Source organism: Bos indicus, chromosome 19, assembly GCF_029378745.1.
Source record: "Bos indicus isolate NIAB-ARS_2022 breed Sahiwal x Tharparkar chromosome 19, NIAB-ARS_B.indTharparkar_mat_pri_1.0, whole genome shotgun sequence".
Classification (NCBI taxonomy): domain Eukaryota; kingdom Metazoa; phylum Chordata; class Mammalia; order Artiodactyla; family Bovidae; genus Bos; species Bos indicus.
Window position 1 is genome coordinate 62571807 of NC_091778.1, and position 25755 is coordinate 62597561.

Below are 25755 nucleotides of genomic sequence, written 5' to 3' on the forward strand. Positions count from 1 at the left end.
GCAACAGCACTGTGAAGGCACCAGCCTCCGAGCCACAACGTTAGGGAAGCGAATCCTTAGATAAAGAAATGGGCCCAGATGCTGATGCTCCCAGACATCCCTAAACCCCAGAGCAAGCCAGGACAGCTCTTGCTTGGAAAATACAGTAGATGAAGGAGCCTGGTGGGTTACGGTCTGTGGGGTCTCAAAGAGTCAGATACAACTGTGCACACACACACAACTGCTTTTTTAAAAAGAATGCGGTTGACCCCTGAACCTCTGCGGGGCTAGAGGAACCTACTCTTCAGGAAGTTGAAGACCCGAGTAATTCCTGGTTGGCCCCTGTATCTGTGTTTCCTCAGCATCTGAGCTCCCTCCACTCAGGGTTCTGCAACCTCACGTTCCAGCAGTGCCTGGGGAGTGCAGTAATGCAGCGTTTCCTTCTGGGAAAAACGCACATATGAGGGGTCCCATGCAGCCCAAGCCTCTGGGGTTCAGAATCAGTGGCATATCATTCACATCTTCTCACGTATTTACATTGAGCCTTAAACAACAGGAAAGACTTTCAGCCCTTAACTTAGAGGTACCTACTTGGTGATACCATAATATATGGCACCAGTGGGCTACCCCAGTGGCTCAGAAGGAAATGCAGGAGACCTGGGTTGGGAAGATGCCCTGGAGGAGGGCGTGGCCACCCTCTCCGGTATCCTTGCCTGGAGAACCCCATGGACAGAGAAGCCTGGCAGGCTGCAGTCCATGGAGTCACAAAGAGTTGGAGGCGACTGAAGAGGCTGAGCACACACGCACCCATGGCATCAATAATTGTATGGGAAACCTAAGCGACTGCTACTGGTCTTGTGTCCTCTAGTAATAAAGTTCATCTAATCAGTCATATTTTTCACACCTGGCAGGAAGAACAATCCTTGGGATCCCTAATGAAGACGCCATGGACAGAGTACGCCCAAGAAACGACTCTGAGATGGTGGGAATTGTGTTCAATGACACTTTCTCATACCGGCTGAAGTTCAGCTGGGGACACAGGGTCCCGATTTTAAGAGAGCACTTCGAGTACTCAGGTAAGTGCCTGAGAACTGACGGAAATGTTCTTTGCTGCGTTGTCCAGTCCTCTATGGGAAATGCCTGATGGAAACGTTAATAAACTCAAGAAAAGAAGCACTGTGCTTTTCATTTCTGAACTTCAGGATGTTTTCCTTACAGGAGGAGTCTCACTACTTTGTCAGCCATGTGATGGCGGTGCTCCTTTGTTGCTGCTTTGCTTTAAAAATGCTCTGCATTTGGTCGTCATGGACTTTGAGCGGACACTCAGATAGTTCACTTTAGAACCGGGGTTAATGTTTTCATTCCGTTCATTGATTCCCATTGCGTAATGATGTGCATGTTTTTCTTCTTTAAAGACCACTGTTGGGCTCTACGTGATGAAGCTTTCTGTCTCTTGTCAATATACTGGAAAAACGGGTTTGTGGCTTTTCAAACTGCAATTAATGCTGCAATTATAGAAGTAAGTGCCCAGCCTCCTAGACCTGTTTGAAATCTTCTGTACTTCTGCCCCGCGTTTCGTGCCTGCCCCCTCCTCCATCCTGCCCTCTCAGGAGAGGCTGCTCCGTTTTCTTCCCCGAGCAGAGGGAAGCAGAGGGAGCGCACAGCCTCCCGCTTCCCAGCACGAACGGTGCGGAACCGCCGCCCGGCGCCCGCGCCCTCCGCCGCCCCTCCCTCCGCCCGGTCCTTCCTCAGCGCCAGGGCTGGAAACACGATCCTTGCGCACTGCATCAGGAGCCTTGCGCAATGGGCGTTCCCGTCCACGACCTCTTTCTTCAGCTTCCCCTTTTCAACAGCATTCTTCTCTTCAGTACTTACAATGATCAATTTCTTTCCTTCTTATCAAGACCTTCTCCCATTCACAGTTCCTCCTCAAACAAACACTGTCTTTCCCCTTAACATCTTTACTTCTTGAAAGCATTGGCTTCCTTTGAGCTCAACTCAGCTCAATAAAATTTCTATTCCCACCATGCCACCAAAATGATTTTTCTGAGGTCAGTAACAACGTTCATGTCATTAACACGTGACATTTTCCTTCCTTGTCTTACTTGGTCTTTTAACTAAACATCACAGCATTCACCTGGTTTTCCTTCATTTTTCTAGCAATTCTTCTCCGTCTTCCTGCAATCTTATCCATCGTTACACTCCCACCTCTTTCAATCTGTGGTTCTACAGGTTCTAGTCAAGGCATTTTTCTCCATACTTTCTCTACACGGTCTCATCCTTTACCGTACACTTATTTACAGTTTACATGCTGATAACTGTAGGAACCCTGCTTTAACTGTTGGCCAGTAAACTTGTCCTTTAAAGGACCAGAGAGCAAGTATTCTGTGGTCTGGGGGCCAAACAGTTTCTGTTGCAAATACTCAACTTTCCATTTTTAATGTGGAAGCACTCTTAACCAATGTGCGTGACTACATGTGAAACTATTTACAAACACAGCTGATGGACAAGGTCTGCTCCACTGTAGTCCTGAGTAGCTGACTACTTACTTTGACGCCCTATAAACAATTCAGATTTGTATGTTCCAAACTGAATGTGGGTGTTTTTCTCTAAACGTGACCCAGTCTTTAAAACATTTTCTCCATCTCACGCATGCGTGCTCAGTCATGTCCAACTCTTTGAGACCCCGTGGACCGTAGCCCACCAGGCTCCTCTGTCCATGGGGATTCTCCAGGCCAGAATGGGTTGCCATCTTCCTGACCCAGGGATTGAACCTGCGTTGGCAGGTGGATTCTTTACCCACCGAGTCACCTGGGAAGCCCTTTCTCTATCTCCAGGGAATGCCAAAGCCAGTCACTTAACTGAGGAGTTATCAGAGATCACATCCTCTGCGTCAACATTACATCTTCTCTCTCATCCAGCCCTGTTAACTGTAAGCTCAGCTCTACTTACCTCTCTTCAATTCTGCCACCAGCGTTTATTCAGGTCATGGTCATCTCTTGCCTGAACTGTGAGAGTCATTTATGTATCCAGCCTCAACTTCCTCCCTCCACCTCTATCTCACTATTTTAAGCTGCTCAGTTCAGTTCAGTCACTCAGTCGTGTCCGACTCTTTGCGACCCCATGAATTGCTGCACGCCAGACCTCCCTGTCCATCACCAACTCCCGGAGTTCACCCAGACTCACGTCCATCGAGTCAGTGATGCCATCCAGCCATCTCATCCTCTGTCGTCCCCTTCTCCTCCTGCCCCCAATCCCTCCCAGCATCAGAGTCTTCTCCAATGAGTCAACTCTTCGCATGAGGTGGCCAAAGTACTGGAGTTTCAGCTTTAGCATCATTCCTTCCAAAGAAATCCCAGGGCTGATCTCCTTCAGAATGGACTGGTTGGATCTCCTTGCAGTCAAAGGGACTCTCAGGAGTCTTCTCCAACACCACAGTTCAAAAGCATCAATTCTTTGGCGCTCAGCCTTCTTCACAGTCCAACTCTCACATCTATACATGACCACTGGAAAAACCGTAGCCTTGACTAGATGGACCTTTGTTGGCAAAGTAATGTCTCTGCTTTTCAATATGCTATCTAGGTTGGTCATAACTTTTCTTCCAAAGAGTAAGCGTCTTTTAATTTCATGGCTGCAGTCACCATCTGCAGTGATTTTGGAGCCCCAAAAAATAAAGTCTGACACTGTTACCACTGTTTCCCCATCTATTTCCCATGAAGTGATGGAACCAGATGCCATGATCTTCGTTTTCTGAATGTTGAGTTTTAAGCCAACATTTTCACTCTCCTCTTTCACTTTCATCAAGAGGCTTTTTAGTTCCTCTTCACTTTCTGCCATAAGGGTGGTGTCATCTGCATATCTGAGGTTATTGATATTTCTCCCGGCAATCTTGATTCCAGCTTGTGCTTTTTCCAGCCCAGCGTTTCTCATGATGTACTCTGCATATAAGTTAAATAAGCAGGGTGACAATATACAGCCTTGATGTACTCCTTTTCCTATTTGGAACCAATCTGTTGTTTAAGCTGCTAGAAATATATAAATTCTTCTGTATGAAAATGAAAAAAAACCATAAATGTGGTTTTCTAGTCTATTTCTTCTATAGTTAACCTAATGCATTTGTTTGTTAACATCCCAATTTAGGTCACAACGAATCATTCTGTGATGGAAGAGTTGATATCAGTTGTTGGAATAAATATGAGGACACCCCCTTTCATTTCTAAGGGAGAAAGTATAAACGAATGGTTCATTTTTATTTGTATTGTTTATTTCTCCCCTTTTGTGTATGTTGCATCATTAAACATTACAAAGGAACGAAAAAAATTTAAGAAGCTGATGACAGCCATGGGTCTTCAACAGTCAGCATTTTGGTGAGTTAACTGTGTATCCCACATTAATACCTGGGGGAACTCATTGGAAAGGACCCTGATGCTGGGAAAGATTGAAGGCAAATGGAGAAGAGGGTGACAGAGGATGAGATGGTTGGATAGAAGCGCTGACTCAAAGGACATGAGGCTGAGCAAACTCGGGGAGATGGTGGAGGACAGAGGAGCCTGGCGTGCTGCAGTCCACGGGGTTGCAAAGAGTCAGACACAACCTAGTGACTGAACGACAGTGACAATGTTAATTTTAACATTCATTTTGTGTTTGTTAAGATAATTTTAATAATTGCTAGGCAAAAGTCTTCATGGGCATTATTTCATTGAATCCTCAAAACAACCATATGAGATAGTTAACACAATTAATCCCATTTTACAGACGGAGTGAGAAAAGAGGCTTGCCCCTGATCACACCACTAGAGTGCACAGAGCCACACGTCAATAATAAACTTGACTCCAGTCTGTTCGTTCCCGGAGTGTGCACCCTGAACTCTCATATACCGCCTCTCACGTGTTTGCGGACATGCGACATTCTGAATTAATTCTCTGCTTCTACCGTAGGCTCTCCTGGGCATTGATGTATGCTGGCTTCGTCTTTGTTGTGTCCATTTTCATGACTCTGGTCATAAAATTATTCCAAATGGTTATCCTTACTGGCTTCGTGGTGCTGGTCTCGCTTTTCACCCTGTATGGCCTGTCTTTGGTGAGTTGGCAAAATATGCATTTCTCATCCTACTTCAAGTCTCAGATATGTGAGCCAGTAAATGGCACCCCACTCCAGTGTTCTTGCCAGGAGAATCCCAGGGACAGAGGAGCCTGGTGGGCTGCAGTCCATGGGATCTGCTAGGAGTCAGACACAACTGATCGACTTCACTTTCACTTTTCACTCTCATGCATTGGAGAAGGAAATGGCAACCCACTCCAGTGTTCTTGCCTGGAGAATCCCAGGGATGGGGGAACCTGGTGGGCTGCCATCTGTGGGGTTGCACAGAATCGGACACGACTGAAGCGACTTAGCAGCAGCAGCCATATTTCTTCAAAGTATTGGTAGCCTAGAGCTTCTCATTTTGTACTCTGGTTTCTGTATGTTTTTGAGAAAGTTTTTGTTCACGTGATGAACGAGTGAATATTGCTATTCATGATTCTCAGAGGGAAATAATATACCTTCTGGAACTTTTCTTTCTTCCTTCAGATAGCACTGGCTTTCCTCCTCTGCGTGCTGATAAAGAGGCCCATCCTGACTGGCGTGGTTGGCTCTCTCTTCACTGTGTTTTGGGGCTGTCTGGGCTTCACTGCGTTGTACAGACAGCTCCCGTCGTCACTGGGATGGGCTTTATGTCTGTTTAGCCCTTTTGCCTTCACTGCTGGGGTGGCTCAGGTAAGAACACAGCCACCTAGTGACTATTTATTAGAGTTTCAGCATTATTGAGACAGTTTGGTACTTCCTCAAGCTTAATGATCAATCACCCTGAATCTTAAGAAATTATGCTATTGAAAAGTTAAATAAAAAATATTATCGGGACTTCCCTGGCGACCCAGTGGTTAAGACTTCACCTTCCAACGCAGGGGATGCAGGTTCCATCCCTGGTCGGGGAGCTCGGATCCCACAGGCCTCTCGGCCAAAAAAAGAAAAGCAAAAAGAAAGCATAAAACTTAAGGAATATTGTAATGAGTTCAATAAAGAATTTGAAAATGGCCCACATCCAAAAAAAATCTTTAAAAAAGATCTTATCAGAGTTATCAAACAGATCATTTGTCAACTCTTGGGAAATTTAAATGAGAAAAATAATTGCTCAGGATCTGAGCTGGGCTCAGGGCCAGGCACCAGGAATTAGGCTCAGTTCTGTCACTTCCTGCTGAGTCACCTCGGCCGGGTCACCAGGCTTCTGCAGTTTTTCATTGCTCGTCTGCAAAGTCAGGATGTTGGAATCGAGCTCACAGGGAATTGTGCTGTTATTTACGTATGAGGCTAGAACAATGCACTGTGAAGCTTAGCTATGGTATTTGTGATCTGTTTTATCTTTACTACCCTTAAAATCAACCTCTTCAAGTCTTCAGTACTTACCTAGTGTTTTAACACATCTGCAACATATGAACACTTGGGATTTTCATACTTCCTTCAAATGGCCTCTCACTTCCCTGCCATCTCTGGGTTTCTCTTCCCAGAATAAATTATTTTTGTTTGCTTTCCCACTTCTCTAAATCCCCTTCCTGAAGATTTCTGATTAATGAATCAATTAAGTTTCGGTTCTTCAATTGTCCTACCTTCTCTTAGAGCATTTCCCACTTGGTGACAATAATTTTATTTGTCAAAAGCAACATTGCTACTCAGAACTTCACGAAGCATTTTTTAAGGAAAAAGAATATTAAAATTAAAATTGTAGTTGCCTATGCAGCATCATTAAAAGACCTTCAGTTTTATCAGTGTGTCTAACTTTGACTGTATTTTATTCTTTGTGGTCTCAGATTTCGCATCAAGAGTATCACGTGAGTGGTGTTGTATTCCCTGATCCCTCTGGGGAGTCATACACAATGATAGTGATCTTCTTCCTTCTGGCATTTGACACTCTGCTCTATTTGACATTAACATTATATTTTGAGCACATTTTGCCTGGTAAGTAATAGTGTGATGTGATTAGAGTTGAATTTAAAATAATTCTGTGTCTTGAAAGGTTGTTGACCTGTCATTTTAAAAGCATTTCTGATTGCAGAGGAAAGGAAAAACATGCAAAACAGTAGAATTTCCTCATTTTCATCTCACTGTTTAATGATCTGAATGGAACTATTTTGTTGAGACATTTTAATGAAAAACCACTTGCATTTCTGTTGGTTTATATCTTTTATAAAAGTAAGAAGTAAGGAGTGTGTGTGTGTGTGTGTGTGTGTGTTAACAGGAGAGGAAAGGAGACACCTAAATCAACCATTAGAGAACACTGCTTCTTAGCACTTGAGTTCACAGCCGTAAGATAGGATAGCTCATCACATCACTCCTGCTATTTACCTCTAGTAAACTTGTTCTTCTGCATCTCAAAATACTAACATTTACAGTGCAAAGTTAATGGATAACTTCTTCTCCCTTTTGTGAAAAAAAATCAGTCTAACGGGAATGCTTTATATAATGTTCTACAAATAAAATAATAAACTCTACAACCAACTTTTAAATAATTATTATAAAACGCAAGTGTGGTCTACACACATAAGTAGGAAGTAATATACCTGTATTCCCTTGGTGTGTGTGCTCAGTCGCGTCTGACAGTTTTGTGACCCTGTGGACTGTAGCCCACCAGGCTCCTCTGTCCATGGGATTCTTCAGGCAAGAGTATTGGAGTGGGTTACCATTTCCTCCTCCGGGGGATCTTCCCGACGCAGGGATCGAACCCAGGTCTCCTGCACTGCAGGCCGATTCTTTACTGTCTGAGCCTCCAGGGGAACCCCTTGGTGGCCCAAACAGTTTAACTGTATGAAAAAATTTTTTCTCCAATACTTCCATCTAGAATTTAATTCCTATTTTAATAGGTAGCATTTCTGTTCTTTCTTATTAAGTCCTCCAAGCGTTCATAATTACTATGCCTTTCTTCTCCGAATGAAATGAATTCACGTGAAGATGCATGTATTTCCCAGTTTTCGTTTCCCCGCTTTTCCCGTTGCTTTTGCACAGCCCAGCTCCCCTTTCTGGCCGGCTCACCTCTAGCTGTTCTCGGCGAAGGTTCATCCTTGAGCCTCTCCTCTTGCCCACATTGAGCTTCTGAAGGCTCATCGCTCCCTCCTTTCTGTCTGTCTCTGCAAAGACCCGTTTTCCAGCTCTGCTTTTCCCTTATGTTTCCTCCACGTCCCCAGCGTCTTTCTTTCCTGCACGCAGCTCCGTGTGCGTCTCCCCCGCATCAGTCCCTGTCCTGGCGTGGCCCCTGTGTCTGCTCACAGTGCTGGCTTGCGACAGGGCATGACACGCAGACGCTCTGTGCTGCTTTGGTTCTCCTATGGTCTCTGGAAAAGCCTATTGAATTTCCTCTTCTTGTCACCAGTAAATTCATGTTCCGTGGATATATCATTAAAGTTCCATCTCATTTTATTTTTTCTGATGCTTTAGATCCAGAGCTGCCCTTGCTTTTAACTGTTGCCCTATATTCCCGTTTCTTTATTAGAATATAAGTTCATTTAAATGTCAAATATTTTAATTGATTCTACCATTCATATACAGGGGTATATGGAAGTATGAACTTTGCTGGTGGCTCAGTGGTAAAGAATCCGCCTGCCCACGCAGGAGATGCAGGTTCGATCCCTGGGTCAGGACGATCCCCTGGAGCCAGAAATGTCATCTCACTCCAGTGTTCTTACCTGGGAAGTCCCATGGAAAGAGGAGCCTGGTGGGCTGCAGTCCATTGGGGTCATAAAGATTTAGACACGACTTAGTGACTAAACAACAAAAATAGCAAAATGGAGCTATATGCAGGGAAAACTGGAGGAAGGCAGTCAAGAAGTACAAAATTCCAGTTATAAATAAGTAGTATCCACGCACAGCATGATGACTGTAGGGAACATGCTGTGTGATATGTAGAAAAGCTGTGAAGAGCCTAAATCCTGAGTTCTCATCACAAGGAGAAATTTTTTTTTTCCTTCTTTCATCCTATCTCTATGAGATGAAGGATGTTAGCTGAACCTATTGTGGCCATCATTTCACACTGTTTGTGAATCAAACCATTATGCTGTACTCCCTAAACTTATATAATTATGTATGTCAATTATTTCTCAATAAAACTGGAAAAAATGAATAGAAGTCATTAATGTGTAGAAGAAATTGCCATCAAGCTACACTATGACAGGTGTAGTTCTTCAGTGATGCCGTTTGCTTGACTCAACATGGAATCATGTCTTTATGGCTCAGATGAAAGTGGCCAGCGGCATTCACCACTGTTTTTCCTGAAGTCTTCCTTTTGGTCCCAACACAAAAACACTCACCATGAAGTCTTTGGGAATGAAATGAATTCTGAGCTCTCCTGCGATGATTCTTTCGAGCCAGTGTCTCCAGAGTTCCACGGAAAAGAAGCCATAAGGTGACTTAACAGTTTATGTGACTTTGTACACATTTAGGTAAAAGTGTGATAAATTAACTTGCCACAAGGACGACCACAGGTCCACTGTTGTGGATGATGTGGTTTTTAAAGATTTATTTATTTGTAATTGCAGGATAACTGCTTTACAATGGTGTGTTGGTCTCTGCCATACATCAGTGTGAATCAGCCACAGGCACACACGTCCCCCACTCCTGAACCTCCCTCCCACCTTGCACCCCATCCCACCCTTCTGGGGTGTCACAGACCAGCAGGTTGAGCTCCAAGTCATGCAGCAAATCCCCGCTGGCTATCCATCTGTTCTACATAGGATCCTGTGTGTGGTCAGAGCCACTCTCTCCATCTGCCCCACCCCTTCCTTCCCCCAGTGGGGCCACAAGTCTGTTCTCTGCATCTGTGTCTCTGTTGCTGTCCTGAAGATGGGCTCATCAGTGCCATCCTTCTAGATTCCACATATATGCGTTAACATGCAATATTTGTCTTCCTCTTTCTAACTTACTTCACTTTGTATAATAGGCTCTAGATTCGTGTACCTCGTTAGAGCTGCCTCAAATGCATTCCTTACAGCTGAGTGATATTCCATTGTATGTATGTACCACCGCTTCTTTATCCGTTCGGGATGATGTGCTTTCATTCTTTTTAAAATTTTTTTTAATTAGAGTATAATTAGTTTATCATATTGTGATGGGTTTTGCCATACATCAACATGAATCTGCATTAGTCGATGATGTGTTTTTGGAAGTTCCTTTCTTTCAGATATTTTTGCTTTCATCCTGAAAGACTTCTTCTTAATTAGTGGCTCCATGACTTTCTGGTAAACTCTGAGCTCTCCAAGCCTCATTTCTTCCCAAGAAATGTGTGATGTAATTCCATAGTACAGTGGCTTCTTCTTGAGTCAGTGAGATAATTAAGCAATATGTCTGTTACATAAAAGGAAGTGTGTACATGTCAATTTATTATCCATGCGGGTTTGGTATCCATGTACAGATATATAATAGAAGGCTGAGTTCATAAATCTGAAGCTTTGAAGAAAGATCTAAAGACACAGACTTGAGAATGAGAATTTTTGGTAAGAGAGGAAGCAGGAAGAGGGGCTGATACTGTATGGCAACGATCTGAGAATAAGAAAAATAGCTGGTCGGTATAGAGTCCAATTTAAGGAGTCCATAAGGTATGCCCAGAAGGAATATTGAGATCGAGGTGGAAACCAGAAGTGAACAGAGCTAAGGACAAGAAGACAAGGGTTTGCAATTGTCAAGTCAGTGATGAGGTTTATGAAACAAGGGCTGAAAAGTGACCGCTGAATGCGCTACTTAGGACCTCATGGGTAACTTCATTGAGAATGGCTTCAGAAGCGTGGTGGAGTCCCAGGCTCTGTGTCTTATGCTGGGAATGAAGGTGGGGAAAACAAATGAAACACAGGGCAGAAGCCACTATTATTTTGATAAATTTGCCCGAGGAAGAGAAGAACCATTGAATAATCAAGAGAGAGGAAGCCTCTCTCCACTGCTCCCCCTCCTTGGCTTCTTCCTGGCTTTCTTCCAACAGTAGCTCCCCTTCATTTGCTAACGCAGCTGGAAGGCATGAAATGCCCGTGGAAATCTCCTTTGGGCCCGGCAGGGGCTTTTGCCCTCCTCTTCCCGTTAAGATGGATCCTCTCACCAGTTTGTGGGAAGCGGGTCCCACCTCCACCCCCTCGCTCAACCGGTGTCACCCCGTGCTCCTGAGAACTCCGACAATAAATCCCTCCTGTGGGGAAGGTTACGGTCAATCATGATCGGTAGTGTTGGCCAGTGGCGTCATCTGCGTCATCAGAAACTGTAATCACCTCATAGTCTTCAATCTTCTTTCAGAATCAGAAATCTTAGAAAAGAATATAAAGGAAAACCTGAAAAAGTAGAAGCATTGCAAGGTAAAGAGAACAACTCCTTGTTTTGATGTTTCTAATTTTAAATGTTTTTCACTTCTTGAAAATACAAATAGTCATAATGGAAAATTAGAGAATGAATATAGATAAAAGGAATGTTTTTTTTAAATTTCTACTATGAGGCATAATCACTAATACATATTTTTCTGTGTATGGATGAGACAGTTTAAGAAATGGGATTGTACTAAATATGCAAGTGTGTAATCTTTGACGCTAGCTTGGAGCATCACCAGATTTGTTGGTGTTAATATTTTCATAGGGCTTTTCATCATCTGTTTTGGGCTGTGCTTTGCTTTATTTTTGATTCTCTCACAATTTAACCCCACAATTTACATTTTCAGTGAGTCTCAACAATTCTGGGATGCTCATAGAACTCTTTGCTGCTTCCCAATGGAGTTAGATAATTACTCAAATGTTAAAACACTGTCAAGTCATAAGCATGCATGTATGAGGATGCCTGTGACGCGTGCTGGATCCCAGCAGCCCTCTCTGAGACCACGCCCACACTTGGGATATGGGTCAGAAGCTGACTGGTGCCAGGGAAGCTTGAGCACCCTGTCCTTACCGACCCCCTTGCCTGCTAAGATAGAGTAGACAGCATACGCCGCTGCTTTGTGTCTGTACCTGGCTCTGGGACCCTCAGTGAGACTGCTTCTTAGTAGAAATGGAGACTTGCCTTTGTCCAGGAAGTATTAATACATACTCTGCTTCCTCTGTTTTTATCCTCATATCTGTGGCTATGTTCTCTAATATTAATTGTATATATCCTTTGACATTCAAAGTATTTGTGGTAGGGAGGAAAGTGGGGATTTATATTTCCAGTCTTGATCTAATTTCTTCAGAGGAAGTGAGGCTTTGTCTTCATAAATAGACACAAGTAGATATATAATTGTAAAAAGTCATATTAAAATACAGTGGAATGAAGTGCGGAGGTACACTTTACTCTTTCAGTGTTGTTTTTTTTAAAGGCCCACTTCATTGGAGTATTATCCAAAGTCTAACTTTCAGATTTTATCCGGAAACAGGCATATGTCTTGACGTCTATGAAGGCCAGCTCACGGCGATTCTTGGCCACAGCGGAGCTGGCAAATCCTCACTGCTGAGCATCCTTGGCGGCTGGTCTGCTTGCACTGAAGGTGAGAAGAGAATTTTACAAACCAAGGTGGCTGCTGAACAGCTTCCTCAGTCTGGTTATGTGAAAGAAAAACGTTTCTCAGAAAGAGGCTTTTTGCAAAGTTGAGCCATTTAAAATGGGAAATATTTATTTCGTGTTTACATAAACTAAAATGCTTGTATCTCTTTTTCACTATTATTTGTCATTCCGTGTATATTTTGCATTGCTTTGGACAGTGGTATTTATGTCAAGAATAATCTGCATCTTTTCAATGTATTAATTACATAGCTATAAAATGGGAGTTTCTTCAGTGAATATCCTATATTATCACTCTGCATAGAGTTAATATCCTGGTGTTAAAGACTTACATTTTTTTATCCATAGGATCTGCCACTATTTACAACACCCAACTCTCTGAAATAATAAACATGGAAGAAATTAGAAATTACACTGGATTTTGTCCACAATTTAATATCTACTTCGATTTTCTTACTGTGAGAGAAAACCTCAGGCTATTTGCTAAAATAAAAGGGATTCCACCGAAAGAAGTGGAACAAGAGGTAGATGAACATATTAGAATTGATGACTTTGGAAATAATTTACTTAGTTTGCTCCTGATCATATTTTTGTTCAACTATTACTTTACTCTTTCATAAATAAAACGTAATCAATGGAGTTCTAGAATAAATTCCTTCTAACTATTAGCAAATTAAGACTGCTTCAGGTAAAATGTTTTCTATTAATGTAGTTTTTTTGATAGGTAAAAGGCATTATGATGGAATTAGACATGCACAATATTCAAGATGTCATCGCTAAAGAGTTAAGTGGTGGACAGAAGAGAAAACTCACATTTGGGATTGCCATTTTAGGAGATCCTCAGGTAAGAGATAAAAATATCTTTGAGTTGAATCTGGATTGAAGGATGTAAAATGATTGTTAAAGTCCAGACTGCACTTTAGTTGCCAAACGTGAGAGTAAATTTATAATAAAGGGCCACGCGAGCCTGTTAGGGATCCGATGAAGGACTCTGTTTGAACGCAGATGTCATACTGGGTTCTGTGTTGTTTTCGGAAGAGCCTCTCTCTAAACAGAAGGTGCTTTCGCGTGCTCTCCACTGCAGGTTTTGCTCCTGGACGAGCCAACTGCTGGACTGGATCCTTTCTCAAGGCACCTCGTGTGGAACTTCCTGAAGGAGCGGAAAACTAACCACACGATCCTTTTTAGTACGCAGTTCATGGACGAGGCTGACATCCTGGCTGGTGAGTCTTGGGTTCTTTATACTGACTCGGTATTCAAGGGCTGAATACGAGAGAGATTCTCTCTAACGTCTGTTGGAAAGAAGAGAGTCTCATTTGCCGTGCATCTGAGAAAGGGCATCTGAAAGTGGCACTTGGCGTCCAGGCATTCTGACCCCCGTGAGTTCTCAGACTCACGCTTTATGTATCCTCCTGTCTGTAACTTTCTGGGCTGTTTATATTAATCACAAGTGCATATTTTTAAAAATTTGAAATGCCAGTGTTACTTTTTATGTGTGTGTGTGCATGCTAAGTCGGTTCAGTCGTGTCCGACTCTTTGCAGCCCCATGAACTGTAGCCCGCCAGGCTCCTCTCTCCATGGGATTCTCCAGGCAAGAACACTGGAGTGGGTTGCCACGCCCTCCTCCAGGGGATTTCCCTGACCCAGGGATCAAATCCACATCTCCTGTACTGGCGGGCAGGTTCTTTACTACTCGCACCACCTGGGAAGCTGTATTGTGTATGCGTGTGTGTGTGTGTGTGTGTGTGTGTATACAAAAATATGTGGCTTCCCACTGAAGTGACTTAGCACATGCACATACAAAAATATATATTTTTTGTTGAGTAGAAAGGAATGTTTAGCTGGGAAAAACTCTATTTTAAATTTGCAGTCCTTTTTGCCCTTCTAGGGAGATCCTTTCTTTACTGAATGAGGTGTCAGGTGTGAAGTTTGGAGAATTAGAGAGACAGCAAACATTTTGCCTCGGAAATCTTGGCAGGTGGGGAGGACGGTTTCAGTGAGGCCAGAGATCATGTAGAGAAGGAATCTGGGGAAAATGAGGTCAGAAAGGGTCTCAGGGAAGGGAGAGAAATTTTTGCTGTTGATGTGCCTTGTAAGAGTATCCGAAGTTTCCCACATGAAATCAAGGTTGGATGCACTTTATCTCTTGTGTCAATTGTCTCCTGCCTCAAAACTGCTGTCACAAGCCATCTCGAAGCTCGGTGCCCTAAATCAATAGGCATTCACTTGGCCTGTGTGTTGCAGAGTTGGCAGTTCAGCTGGTGGTTGAATGGCCATTGGCTTTCGCTGTTGCCGCTTAGTCGTGCCCAACTGTTTGCGACCCCATGGCCTGCAGCATGCCCGGCTTCCATCCTCCGCTATCTCCTGGAGTTTGCTCATATTCATGTCCATTGAGTCAGTGATGCCATCCAACCATCTCATCCTCTGTCGTCCCCTTCTCCTTCTGCCCTCAATCTTTCCCAGCATCAGAGTCTTTTCCAATGGGTCGGCTCTTTGCATCAGGTGGCCAAAGTTTTGGAGTTTCATCTTCAGTATCAGTCCTTTTAATGAATATTTAGGGTGGATTTCCTTTGCGAGGGTGACTTAGGTAACTCAGCCCCCTGAAGGTGTATTACATCTTCTAGGAGGCATGGTCCTGCTCCCCCTGTAGGTGTATTACATCTTCTAGGAGGCATGGTCCTGCTCCCCCTGAAGGTGTATTACATCTTCTAGGAGGCATGGTCCTGCTCCCCCTGAAGGTGTATTACATCTTCTAGGAGGCATGGTCCTGCTCCCCCTGAAGGTGTATTACGTCTTCTAGGAGGCATGGTCCTGCTCCCCCTGAAGGTGTATTACGTCTTCTAGGAGGCATGGTCCTGCTCCCTCTGTAGGTGTATTACATCTTCTAGGAGGCATGGTCCAAGTAGGTTCTCATGGTGTTGACTGAGCCTTGAAAGTGCAAGACCCAATGCATCAGCCCATCTCAAGCCTCTGTGTGCCCAGGTCAGCACTGTCAGTCCCAGGGTAGAGACTGGTGTCAAGTAGCAGCATCTAGGAACTCTAGGTACCAAGGTTGCATTCATCCTGAAAAATCCAGCCAGTTTTGGTCTCCAGAAAGAATGTTCTATACAAGCAGTTTACAAAATTTACTCTTTCTCTCTTTCTACTCAGATAGGAAAGTGTTTCTGTCTAACGGGAAACTCAGATGCGCAGGGTCGTCTCTGTTCCTGAAGCGGAAATGGGGTATTGGATATCACTTAAGGTAACGTATTCTGGGTGTGATTGTTGTTGATAAGACTGTATCCACATGAGGGGTGACCATATTGTAATTCCATGTAATCTTTAGAACTGTAAGAAAAGTCAGCTTCATTTGGGGAGAGGATTGATTTACAATAGACACTACGAAATATCTTGTTAACATTTTCTTATTGGTTACACCTTGGTTTTAAGCATGAAAATTTCTAAAAATGTCTGTATCTTTCAATACAACATTTTTGGCAATATTTATATAGGAAAAATCTGCAGTTGTGTCCGCCTAAAAGCAGTCGATCATTTTTAATAAAATGGTTTGTCCTAAAAGTCTAAAATTGTATTCCAAATCCACTTCCTAGAATGTCAGAACCGGTTACTGATGTTAGCAGGGTATGCCTGTAATATATACAGACTGTTTAACCAAAAACTGTCTTTTAGTGAGCAGTCATATTGGAGAAGAACTTGAAGGACTCATGCCTCTTTTGAAAATTTAGTTTACACAGGAATGAAAGGTGTAATACGGAGAGAATCACATCCCTCATCACACAGCACATCTCAGATGCCACGTTAACAGCAGAAAGTGAAGAAAAACTTGTGTATACTTTGCCCCTGGAGAGAACAGACAAGTTTCCAGGTAACAGACTGTGTGACCACATAGAGTACAGCCCCTGGCCCACGATGATGCTGACTGCATTTTCTGCGGCTCTCCAAGTCCTGCTCTGAAGCTTCTACATGAAAGTATCCATAAGTACTCTCCCTCCCATTTCCAATGTAATGAAGTGTGTTACTTGGACATGGTTTTGATGAGAGAGCAACTAAGTTTCCCTGAATGTAGTCCACTGAGAAACTCAGGTTTGCTCTCTTCATCAACATTAAACGAAGCTTTGACATATATCTTTCCTGAATCAGCAGAAACCTTTCATTTCTGTTTGAGATACAGGCTCAATAAACATTTTTAAAACATTTACAAGCAGGTCTATAGTTTCTTGGTAATTATAATTTTAATTATGAATGTAAGATACTGATTATAAAAAAATTTGGAAAGTACAAAGAAGAAAATTCAGTTTATTCCATGCCGCCTGAATTTTTATTTTGAAGTTTTTTGAGTTTTTAAATAGACATACAGATATAAACACACACATGGCCATAGAAATGCAGGAGATTTTAAAGTTTATGAAACTATAATAGAGATGTAAAATAACAAAAATGATTTGAAGGACAAGAGAACACCTTATGGGAATGTTTTCTTGAATTGCTGGCATCTATAATGTGAAAATATTTTCAGATTTATCTATCCTGAGTAATTGTTAGCAATTAGTATTTTAGTGTACTCTTTACCAATAATAATTGCATTGTTTTGTTACTTTGCTTTTTAGATCTTTGCAGAGACCTTGAAAACTCTTCTGACCAGGGCATAATGAATTTTGGTGTTTCCATGACAACTCTAAATGAAGTATTCTTGAACCTAAAAGGCAGATCAGCAATTAATGGGCCAGGTATAAAAATGTGTGTCTAGCAGGAAATTAAGGAAAAAGAAAATGACCATGTGTTAATTTATATTTATAGATTTTTCTGTGGAATTCTAACTAGAAGGTGAATTAGGCATAAAGGGGGCCATCCACCTTTTAAGGTATCATAAATGTTTTATGGTAACGTCATCAGGCTTGGGGCCAGACCAGTCTCCTTGGGACACTGTGTGCCCCCCGTCGGGTCTAACCTCTTCCCTCTGCAGTGCCCACCACTATCCCTCAGTAGCTCTCTGCTAACGTCCTAAATCCAGGTTTGTCTCTTTCTTGCCATTCCCTGTAAGAATGTTCTCTTGCCTAGCTAACCAACTCATTCTATTTAACATATTCATGGCAGATAATTAAATAAGATGTTATCTTCTCTTACTTTATAGTAATACTAATTTGAAGAATTTAGAAGCCTACTATGTGCCAGACATAATGCTCAACTGCTGGATTCTGTTGGGTTTTTTTAAACCTGATTTTATTTTTACTATTTAAAAGTATTTATTTATCTATGGCTGCACGGGGTCTTTTTTGCTGTGTGTGGGCTTTGTCTAGTTGTGGCGAGAGGGGCCTGCTCTCCAGCTGTGGGGCACGGGCTTCTTCTTGGGGCAGCTTCTCTTGTTGCAAAGCATGGGCTTTGGGGCACACAGGCTTGATTGCCCCAAAGCCTGTGGGATCTTCTCAGATTGGGGATCAAACCCGTGTTCTCTGCATTCCAAGGCAGAGTCTTAATCACTGGCCCACCGGGGAAACCCAGGATTCTGTTGTTCTTAATCCCCATAAGTTATTTTATTTATATTATGACGTAGGTGAGAAAGTGAGATTTACACATTTGAGTGATTAGCCGCAGTCATACGGCTCACGTGTGGTGTGGGTGGGACTCAAACAGGGGATCTTCATGGACTTTCTCTTACTTAACACCACGGTGTCTTGAAAAAGTTACTGAATGTCAACCGTCGGTGATAAACTGATCCTCTGGAGGAGACGAAGGAAGGAGAAGAATTTTCAGGAAATTCGGCTGTAGACATTTATCATGGTGTTTTTGCGTAAGACACGCTCTGCACAGATCCCTCAGTGAAGAGCTTTCTCTACAGATACGAATGAAGTCATGCACTCTAGACGCCTAACCCATGCCCTCAAACTGACTCCCTCCCTCCCCGAAACTGCATCCATTACATTTGTTTGAAGGAAAGATTTGAATGTAAAAGTTGTAGCTATCAGCAGTCGATGTGTTAGAAGTGTTGCTTCAAATTGTCTAACATCATTTCTCAAAGTTTCTAAAGAGAAAATGTAAGTAAAGTAACCTCTTGTAATAGTCTATCACATGGTTACAGATCCCGGTGTCGGGGGCCTGGCGGAAATCGACGTGACCCGAGACCCTGGAGCGGAGTCTGAAGCCCAGCAGGCTCTTGGTTCCCTTCCGGAAGTGAAACAGGCCGCCAGCTCTGCAGCTCTGTGGAGACGCCAAGTCTGTGCGGTGGCGAGACTCCGCTTCTTAAAGCTGAGGAATGAGAGGAAGATTTTCCTGTCCTTGTGAGTATCGCACTTTTTAAGAAATTTTTTTGTTTTGTTATTTTAAAAATATTTACTCACTTATTCTCATCTGCGTGCAGTCCTGGCTGCAGGGCGCGGTCTCTCCCTGGGGCGTGCTGGCGTCTCTCCAGCTGCAGTGCTCAGGCTTAGTTGCTCCAAGGCACGTGGGATCTTAGTTCCCCGACCCGGGATTGAACCCGTGTCCTCTGCATTGGAAGGTTGGTTCTTAATCACTGGACCACCAGAGAAGTCCTTATCAGACTCTTCAAGTCTTTAGTCCATATATGCATGCTGCTGCTGCTGCTAAGTCGCTTCAGTCTTGTCCAACTCTGTGCGACCCCAAAGACGACAGCCCACCAGGCTCCCCCGTCCCTGGGATTCTCCAGGCAAGATCACTGGAGTGGGTTGCCATTTCCTTCTCCAATGCATGAAAGTGAAAAGTGAAAAGTGAAATTGAAGTCGCTCAGTCGTGCCCGACTCTTAGCGACCCCATGGACTACAGCCCACCAGGCTCCTTTATCCATGGGATTTTCCAGGCAAAAGTACTGGAGTGGGGTGCCGTTGCCTTCTACCCATATATGCATAAAAGGTCCCAATGTCAAGAAAATACGTCTACTGATTTCTTCATTCATGTAATAGGTTTGTTTTGAGTGTCTGCAGTAATTAAACACCACTGAAAAGGCCTTGAGACGGACGATCTTGTCAGGGAGAAAAGCACCAATCAAGTAACTACCCAATAACCATGCTGTTTTTTCAGTACACCACAAACCTTTACTGAAGCCTGTAAACTGTTCTACATACCTTGATTGAGATCTGTACCCTTCTGTTAGTGTTTACCTTCTGATTGGGGGAAAAGGTAAAAAATGATAAATATAAAAACTAAATACATTATATAGTAGCTTATACAAAGTAGAGTAGACCAAGAAGCTGGGGAGGGAGCTAGGGTTCATTCTCGACAGGTGGGTCAGTGTTGGTCTCATTGAAATGCTCACCTTTGAGCCAAGACTAGAGAACGGGAAAGGATTAGCAGACAAGTGGTGGAGGATGATGGCTCAGAACTGAAAGCCTCTGTTTTATTTGGCAAAAGGGAAGTCCTTCAGGTTTTACGAAGAGAAAGCCTGAAAGTAGATAACGCTTGTGAGGTGCTTGACCACAGAGGGAATTTCTACTGTTCTTTCTATGATCAGTAGCTGAAGGGAGACTGCAGTCAGAAGGAAATTTCATTATTTCTTTATGAAGACAGAGAGAACATGCTTTAGTGATGATGGGAATGAGCCAGTAGCAGGGACGTCACGGAGGATGAAGGAAAGATGAACTCAGTGTGGGAGGTCCCAGGAGTGGGGTGGAGCAGGTCCCGAGGAGCACTGAGGCCCGGCCTGCGATGCGAGCAGAGGCATCGCCTGTGATACCAGAGGGGTGGAATGGGACCTCGGGCGCGTCCTTGGATCTGTCTTCTTTGTCGTTGATAAGACCGGAGGGGAATCCTCTCTGGTGGACTTCGTTGTTCTTTCTCTAGAAGCCGTGAGGCTGACAGAGTCTGAGGTCTGATAGGGAGGAGATTACTGAAAAGAGTGGACGCACATACTTGCTAGTGAAACAGAAAGACGGCTTGGAAGTGTTTTACTTACGGTTGTTGGAGTGAGTTCTAGGATCTGAAGCTGGCGTATTCAGTGCTGCATGTAGGTTCATCAAAGTTAAGATACATGTCAAGTAACAGCGGACAGAAGGTCAAGCGTCACTTGAAATCGTGCTCGTGGTGCACTTGGAGCCACAGCGTGAAGCACGGCTCCTTGCCGTCCAGAACTCTCGAGACAGGCCCTCTGAGTCCATCACACTTTTCTATATCGGATAAATCTTTATTATGTTGAATTGGTCCATAGTGGTTTTCAGGTCTACTGTTAATATAGCCTACTTTGCTGTCTATTCTGTTCATTTTTGAGACTTTTAATGCTGAAACCCCAGCTAAAAATCTTAATTTATCTAGTTAAAAAGTAACTGTAATGTATAGTGGAGCTATATGTCACGTTGTATTTTCCAAATCTCCTGTAAATGTGTTGTCATACTTTTATAATATAAAAAATAAAAATGAAAGAAGAATGAAGCAACAAGAGTAAAGAGATATTTTAAAAGCACCCCCTAGGTAGGCTGTCTGAGGTCCCGCAGACTCTTCCACGCGTCCTGGTCAGCCAGCACGCCCGCGGAGGAACCCTCCGGACCTCACCTCCTCCTCTGGTCCTCCGTCCCCCTCGGACGCCTGGCAACGTGATACAATCACGCTAAAATGTGGGCCCACTTTCAGATTAATCCCACTCTGGGTTTCATTTTGTGTAACTACATGGCATGTCTGCGTGTTGGATTTCCATAGGTTGGCCTTTAAAGAGCGTGTCTGTGACTTAATCAGAGGGAACGTGTTTTAGACTCACGGTTTCATTTTCTCTGACTTAGGTTAGTGGTGTTCGGAATTGCCTTAATCCCCACTGTCTGCGAGAAGATCGTGTATTCAGTGTATTTTCATGATCATCGCTGGGAGTTTTCACCCGGAATGTACTTCCGTTCTCTGGAACAGCTCCCTCAACCTCCTCTGACCAACCTGTTGATCATCAACAATACAGGTGAGCGACAGGCCTTCAGTGTAGCCTCAGTGAGCTTTTTTTTGGCTATGCCATGCAGCTTGTGGGGTCTTAGTTCCCTGGCTAGGGATTGAACCCACACCTTCAGCAGTGAGAGCGTGGAGTCCAAACCACTGGACCACCAAGAAGGCTGTAGTCTTCAGTTTTCACTATCAAAGAACTTTGAGGAGGGCAAAGTTGAGAGGCAGACAAACCTGTCTTGACAACAACATGAGGGGCGGAAGCAGGGCCTGTCTAGCCTGCCTCATCTTCACGTTGAGGAAACTGAAGGACTTGTTTTCGAATCAAGAGAAATAATGGAAGAATGGAGAATATCAAGCTTGCTTGATTCTGTGCCGGTCTCGTGACTCGGTCACCAGGGCTGTAAGCATCGTGCTGGGGTACCCTGGTCCCCACGTCTGGGTCCTGAGGGGGGATTTTGTGTGTATTTTGTAATTACAGACATTGCAGAGTTCTGGAAAGTCTGTAACATTCACTAATAAAAAGTTTTATTTCCGTGAGAATCACAGATTTCTCAGGAAATAACTAAGAATTGCAAGAGAAGTGAACACTTTCTGGAGAGGGTCGAGAGCGTGGGCTGGAGTCTTAGGTCCCAGCATCAGAGAGCGCTTCCTGAGCTGGGAGCGTGACGGGGGCTCTACCGGGGCAGGCGCACCATTCCTTCACAGAAGACGAAACCGTTATCCTAAAGCCTTGACACTGACCTTCCTGCTCTCGTGCTGCCTTCTTCGCGGGCTTCTTCAGGATCCAGTATTGAAGATGCTGTGCAGTCCCTGAAGCATCAGAATCTAGTTCTGGAGGTAGATGATGCTAGAAATAGAAACGGCTCAGACGACCCTTCCTACAACGGAGCCATCATCGTGTCTGGTGGCCACAGGGTACGTTTGCCTCCATGGACTTTTTTAAAAAGATTGTCAAACCAAATTTTATTTTTAAATAGATTTTAAGTGGGAAGGAAAAAAGATCTGCTTCTGTTTACCACTAAGTACCTTTGTCTAAAAGACATACACATTCAACAATTCAAATTATAATTCCAAGGGAAAGAATATATCTGAATCTTTTTTTTTTTTTTTTTTGCCTCCATGGACTTTTATCATGCATGGCTTTTTGCCACATCCAAATACTTGTAAATCATAGAAAACAGCTCAATTATTCTATAATCAATACAACTTGAACACGGCTTTGCTGCTTTTAGAAGAAGGTATGAAATTTTAATCCTCTACAGGGCACAGTTTCCACCTTCTTTACTTCTTAATAGGATCATTTTTAATTAATAAATTTTATTATTATTATTAATAAAGTTGTTTAAAATTACTTTATTCATTATAAAAGCAAAGTGTCTTTTGAGGACACTATGGATGAGCCTGGAGGGCGTTATGGTAGGTGAAATAAACCAAACAGAAAAAGACAAATGCTGCATATGGTACGACCTAGAAGTGGAATCTTAAAAAAAAAAAAAAGACCGTCAAGCTCATAGAACAGAGAGTAGAAAGTGGCGGCTAGGGGCAGGTGGGGGAGTAGGACGGCGTTGGTAAAAGGGCAGAGGCTTTTAGCTATAGGATAAATAAGATCTGAGCTTTAATGTGAGTTTGTGACTGTAGCTGGTAACAGTGTATGGTGTGATTAAAATTTGCTAAGGGAAGAATTTAAATGTTTTATACAAGTATGAGATACTTTCCTGGTGGCTCAGACGGTAAAGCGTCTGCCTACAATGCGGGAGACCCGAATTCAATCCCTGGGTCGGGAAGATCTCCTGGAGAAGGGAATGGCAACCCACTCCAGTATTCTTGCCCTCCCAACAAAAAGAAATACACACACACACACACACACACACACATATACATGTGCGGTATGGATGTGTTAGTTAACTTGATGGGAGGAATCCTTTCACAGTTATATGGGTATCAAGTTGCCATGATGTACACATTATTTATTTATCGGCAGAACTGCGTGGCTTAAGGCATCTTAGTTCCCCGACTAGGGATTGAACCCGGGCCACAGCGAGGAGAGCACCAAGTTTTAACCACTAGACCACCAGGGAATTCTCACTGCGATGCACACTTCAAGTGTTTTAAATAACTTCAGTTTTATTTGCCAATTATACCTCAATAAGGCTTCCTTGATAGCTCAGCTGGTAAAGAATCTGCCTGCCATGCGGGAGACCTGGGTTCGATTCCTGAGTTGGGAAGATCCCCTGGAGAAGGGAATGGCCACCCTCTCTCAGGCCTGGAGAATTCCATGGACCGTATAGTCCCTGGGGTCACAAAGAGTCGGACACAAGTGAGCGACGTTCACTATACCTCCATAAGGCAGAAAAAAGCAATACTGTTTAATAGATTAATTCAAACGTTACTGGAGTATGTCGCATAGAAGGTAAAATGCTCTTCACAATTCCATTCGTTTTTCTGTATTATATTCATATTAATGCATTTAGTAATTATCTTCTACACTCTTTCCTTTATAAAAACACAACTCACTATATCTAGAATGATCTCATGTTCAGAAACATATTTTCTAAATTGAAATCGTATTAGACAAGTCCTACGACTTTCCTTGTCACATAGAATCTAGATCTTTGACATCTTTCCATGTTCGTGAATGTCCATTTATTTCACGTATAGAATAAGTCACTTGAATTACAAAAATAAGGCAGTCTTGTACCAATTCCAGTAGGGAGAAGTGTCAAGGAAAAGCTAATTGTCTCCCTATCCTAATTCCACCCCGACAGTTTACAGACTCTGCAATAAGGAGATTTACTCTAAGAATTTAGAGCGTATATTTGCGTTCCTTTTTTTTTTTTTTAAAGGATTACAGATTTTCAGTTGCATGCAATACCAAGAGGATGAACTGTTTTCCTGTTCTCATTGGGATTGTTAGCAATGCCCTGCTTGGAATCTTTAATGTCACAGAGCTTATTAAGACGGAGAGAAGCACGTTTCCACCCGTAAGTAGAGGGGTAACTTCTGTGAGAGGCAGTTCAGCTGCCTAGGGCTTCCTCAGCTGAGGAAGGGGCAGGGGCGCCAGAGCCTGTACCTGAGCATGCAGCCTGCTCCCTGCGAGCCCTCCTGCTTCCTGGGCCTCTCCTCTAAGAGCGGGACATCCTCACACCTCCTGTGAAGCTGTGAGGGTCAGGTGAATTTATTAGGCATCTGCCACAGAGCCTGGCATGTACCGTCTTCATTCCTTCTGCAAGTGTTTCTTGAGTGTCTGCCAGGACCGGCTGCTTCTAGATGCTGGAGATACAGCGTACACGGCACAGGAAAAAAAAAATCCATCTTAGGAGGGAGTTACATTTTGCAAGGGGAGAGTAAGCATTCGATACATGCTTGCCATTATTCTGAAAGATAAAGAGTTTTTCAGCTCACTTAATATTTAGCAGAGACATTACTTTGCCAACAAAGGTCCGTCTAGTCAAGGCCATGGTTTTTCCTGTGGTCATGTATGGGTGTGAGAGTTGGACTGTGAAGAAGGCTGAGCACTGAAGAATTGATGCTTTTGAACTGTGGTGTTGGAGAAGACTCTTGAGAGTCCCTTGGACTGCAAGGAGATCCAACCAGTCCATCCTAAAGGAGATCAGTCCTGGGTGTTCATTGGAAGGACTGATGCTGAAGCTGAAACTCCAGTACTTTGGCCACCTCATGGAAGAGCTGACTCATTGGAAAAGACTCTGATGCTGTGAGGGGTTGGGGGCAGGAGGAGAAGGGGATGGCAGAGGATGAGAAGGCTGGATGGCATCACCAACTCGATGGACGTGAGTTTGAGTGAACTCCGGGAGTTGGTGATGGACAGGGAGGCCTGGCATGCTGCGATTCATGGGGTTGCAGAGTCGGACACGACTGAGCAACTGAAGTGAACTGAATGTTTAGCTTCATTACCATTTTTAAAATGTTTATGGGAAAATGTAAATGTATAATAGAATTCTAGTAAGTCGAATGTTCCCTATTGTTTTCGACCCTTTAAGTGGCTCTGTTTCTCCATTCATTTGCCACACTTAATACGCTATCATGCTCTATCACAGGCCCCACTCTTGCAGTCTAAAATTGTGTCTGGTTAGAAATTACAGCCAGCTCCCTAAGACATAGAACCTGAAAGGGCCAAGATCCTAAAGGACATGGAGACGTCTAAAATGACAGAGAACTGTTAAAGAGTCATATTAGTAATTTGGGCTTTCTTTGGTTCATAGTCTGGAATAGCTTTTTATACTTCTTAGGTACCCAGTACATAGTTTCTGAAATTAATGAATGAACAGATTTTCTTGGAAAACCTAGAACACCCAGAGAAGCCTCCAACCCAAATTCTTAATCTTATGTCAGATTTCCCTGGGGAATTTACTGAGCATTTCATAGTTG

General features: G+C 43.3%; 1 protein-coding gene across 2 annotated transcripts in view; it reads left to right on the plus strand.

Moving 5' to 3' along the window:
• ABCA10 (ATP binding cassette subfamily A member 10) overlaps positions 1-25755 on the plus strand; it is a 54586-nt gene that overhangs the window by 6626 nt on the left and 22205 nt on the right. For both annotated transcript variants that reach the window (XM_070774182.1, XM_070774181.1), the window contains exons 4-22: positions 891-1055; positions 1395-1498; positions 4120-4346; positions 4917-5058; positions 5548-5733; positions 6822-6969; positions 9238-9406; positions 11278-11336; positions 12377-12487; positions 12850-13025; positions 13226-13345; positions 13586-13724; positions 15652-15742; positions 16227-16366; positions 17109-17228; positions 18578-18776; positions 21222-21388; positions 22151-22284; positions 24213-24350. In XM_070774182.1, coding sequence (XP_070630283.1) covers positions 891-1055; positions 1395-1498; positions 4120-4346; positions 4917-5058; positions 5548-5733; positions 6822-6969; positions 9238-9406; positions 11278-11336; positions 12377-12487; positions 12850-13025; positions 13226-13345; positions 13586-13724; positions 15652-15742; positions 16227-16366; positions 17109-17228; positions 18578-18776; positions 21222-21388; positions 22151-22284; positions 24213-24350 — 2735 coding nt within the window. The remainder of the gene's footprint in view (positions 1-890; positions 1056-1394; positions 1499-4119; positions 4347-4916; positions 5059-5547; positions 5734-6821; positions 6970-9237; positions 9407-11277; positions 11337-12376; positions 12488-12849; positions 13026-13225; positions 13346-13585; positions 13725-15651; positions 15743-16226; positions 16367-17108; positions 17229-18577; positions 18777-21221; positions 21389-22150; positions 22285-24212; positions 24351-25755) is intronic.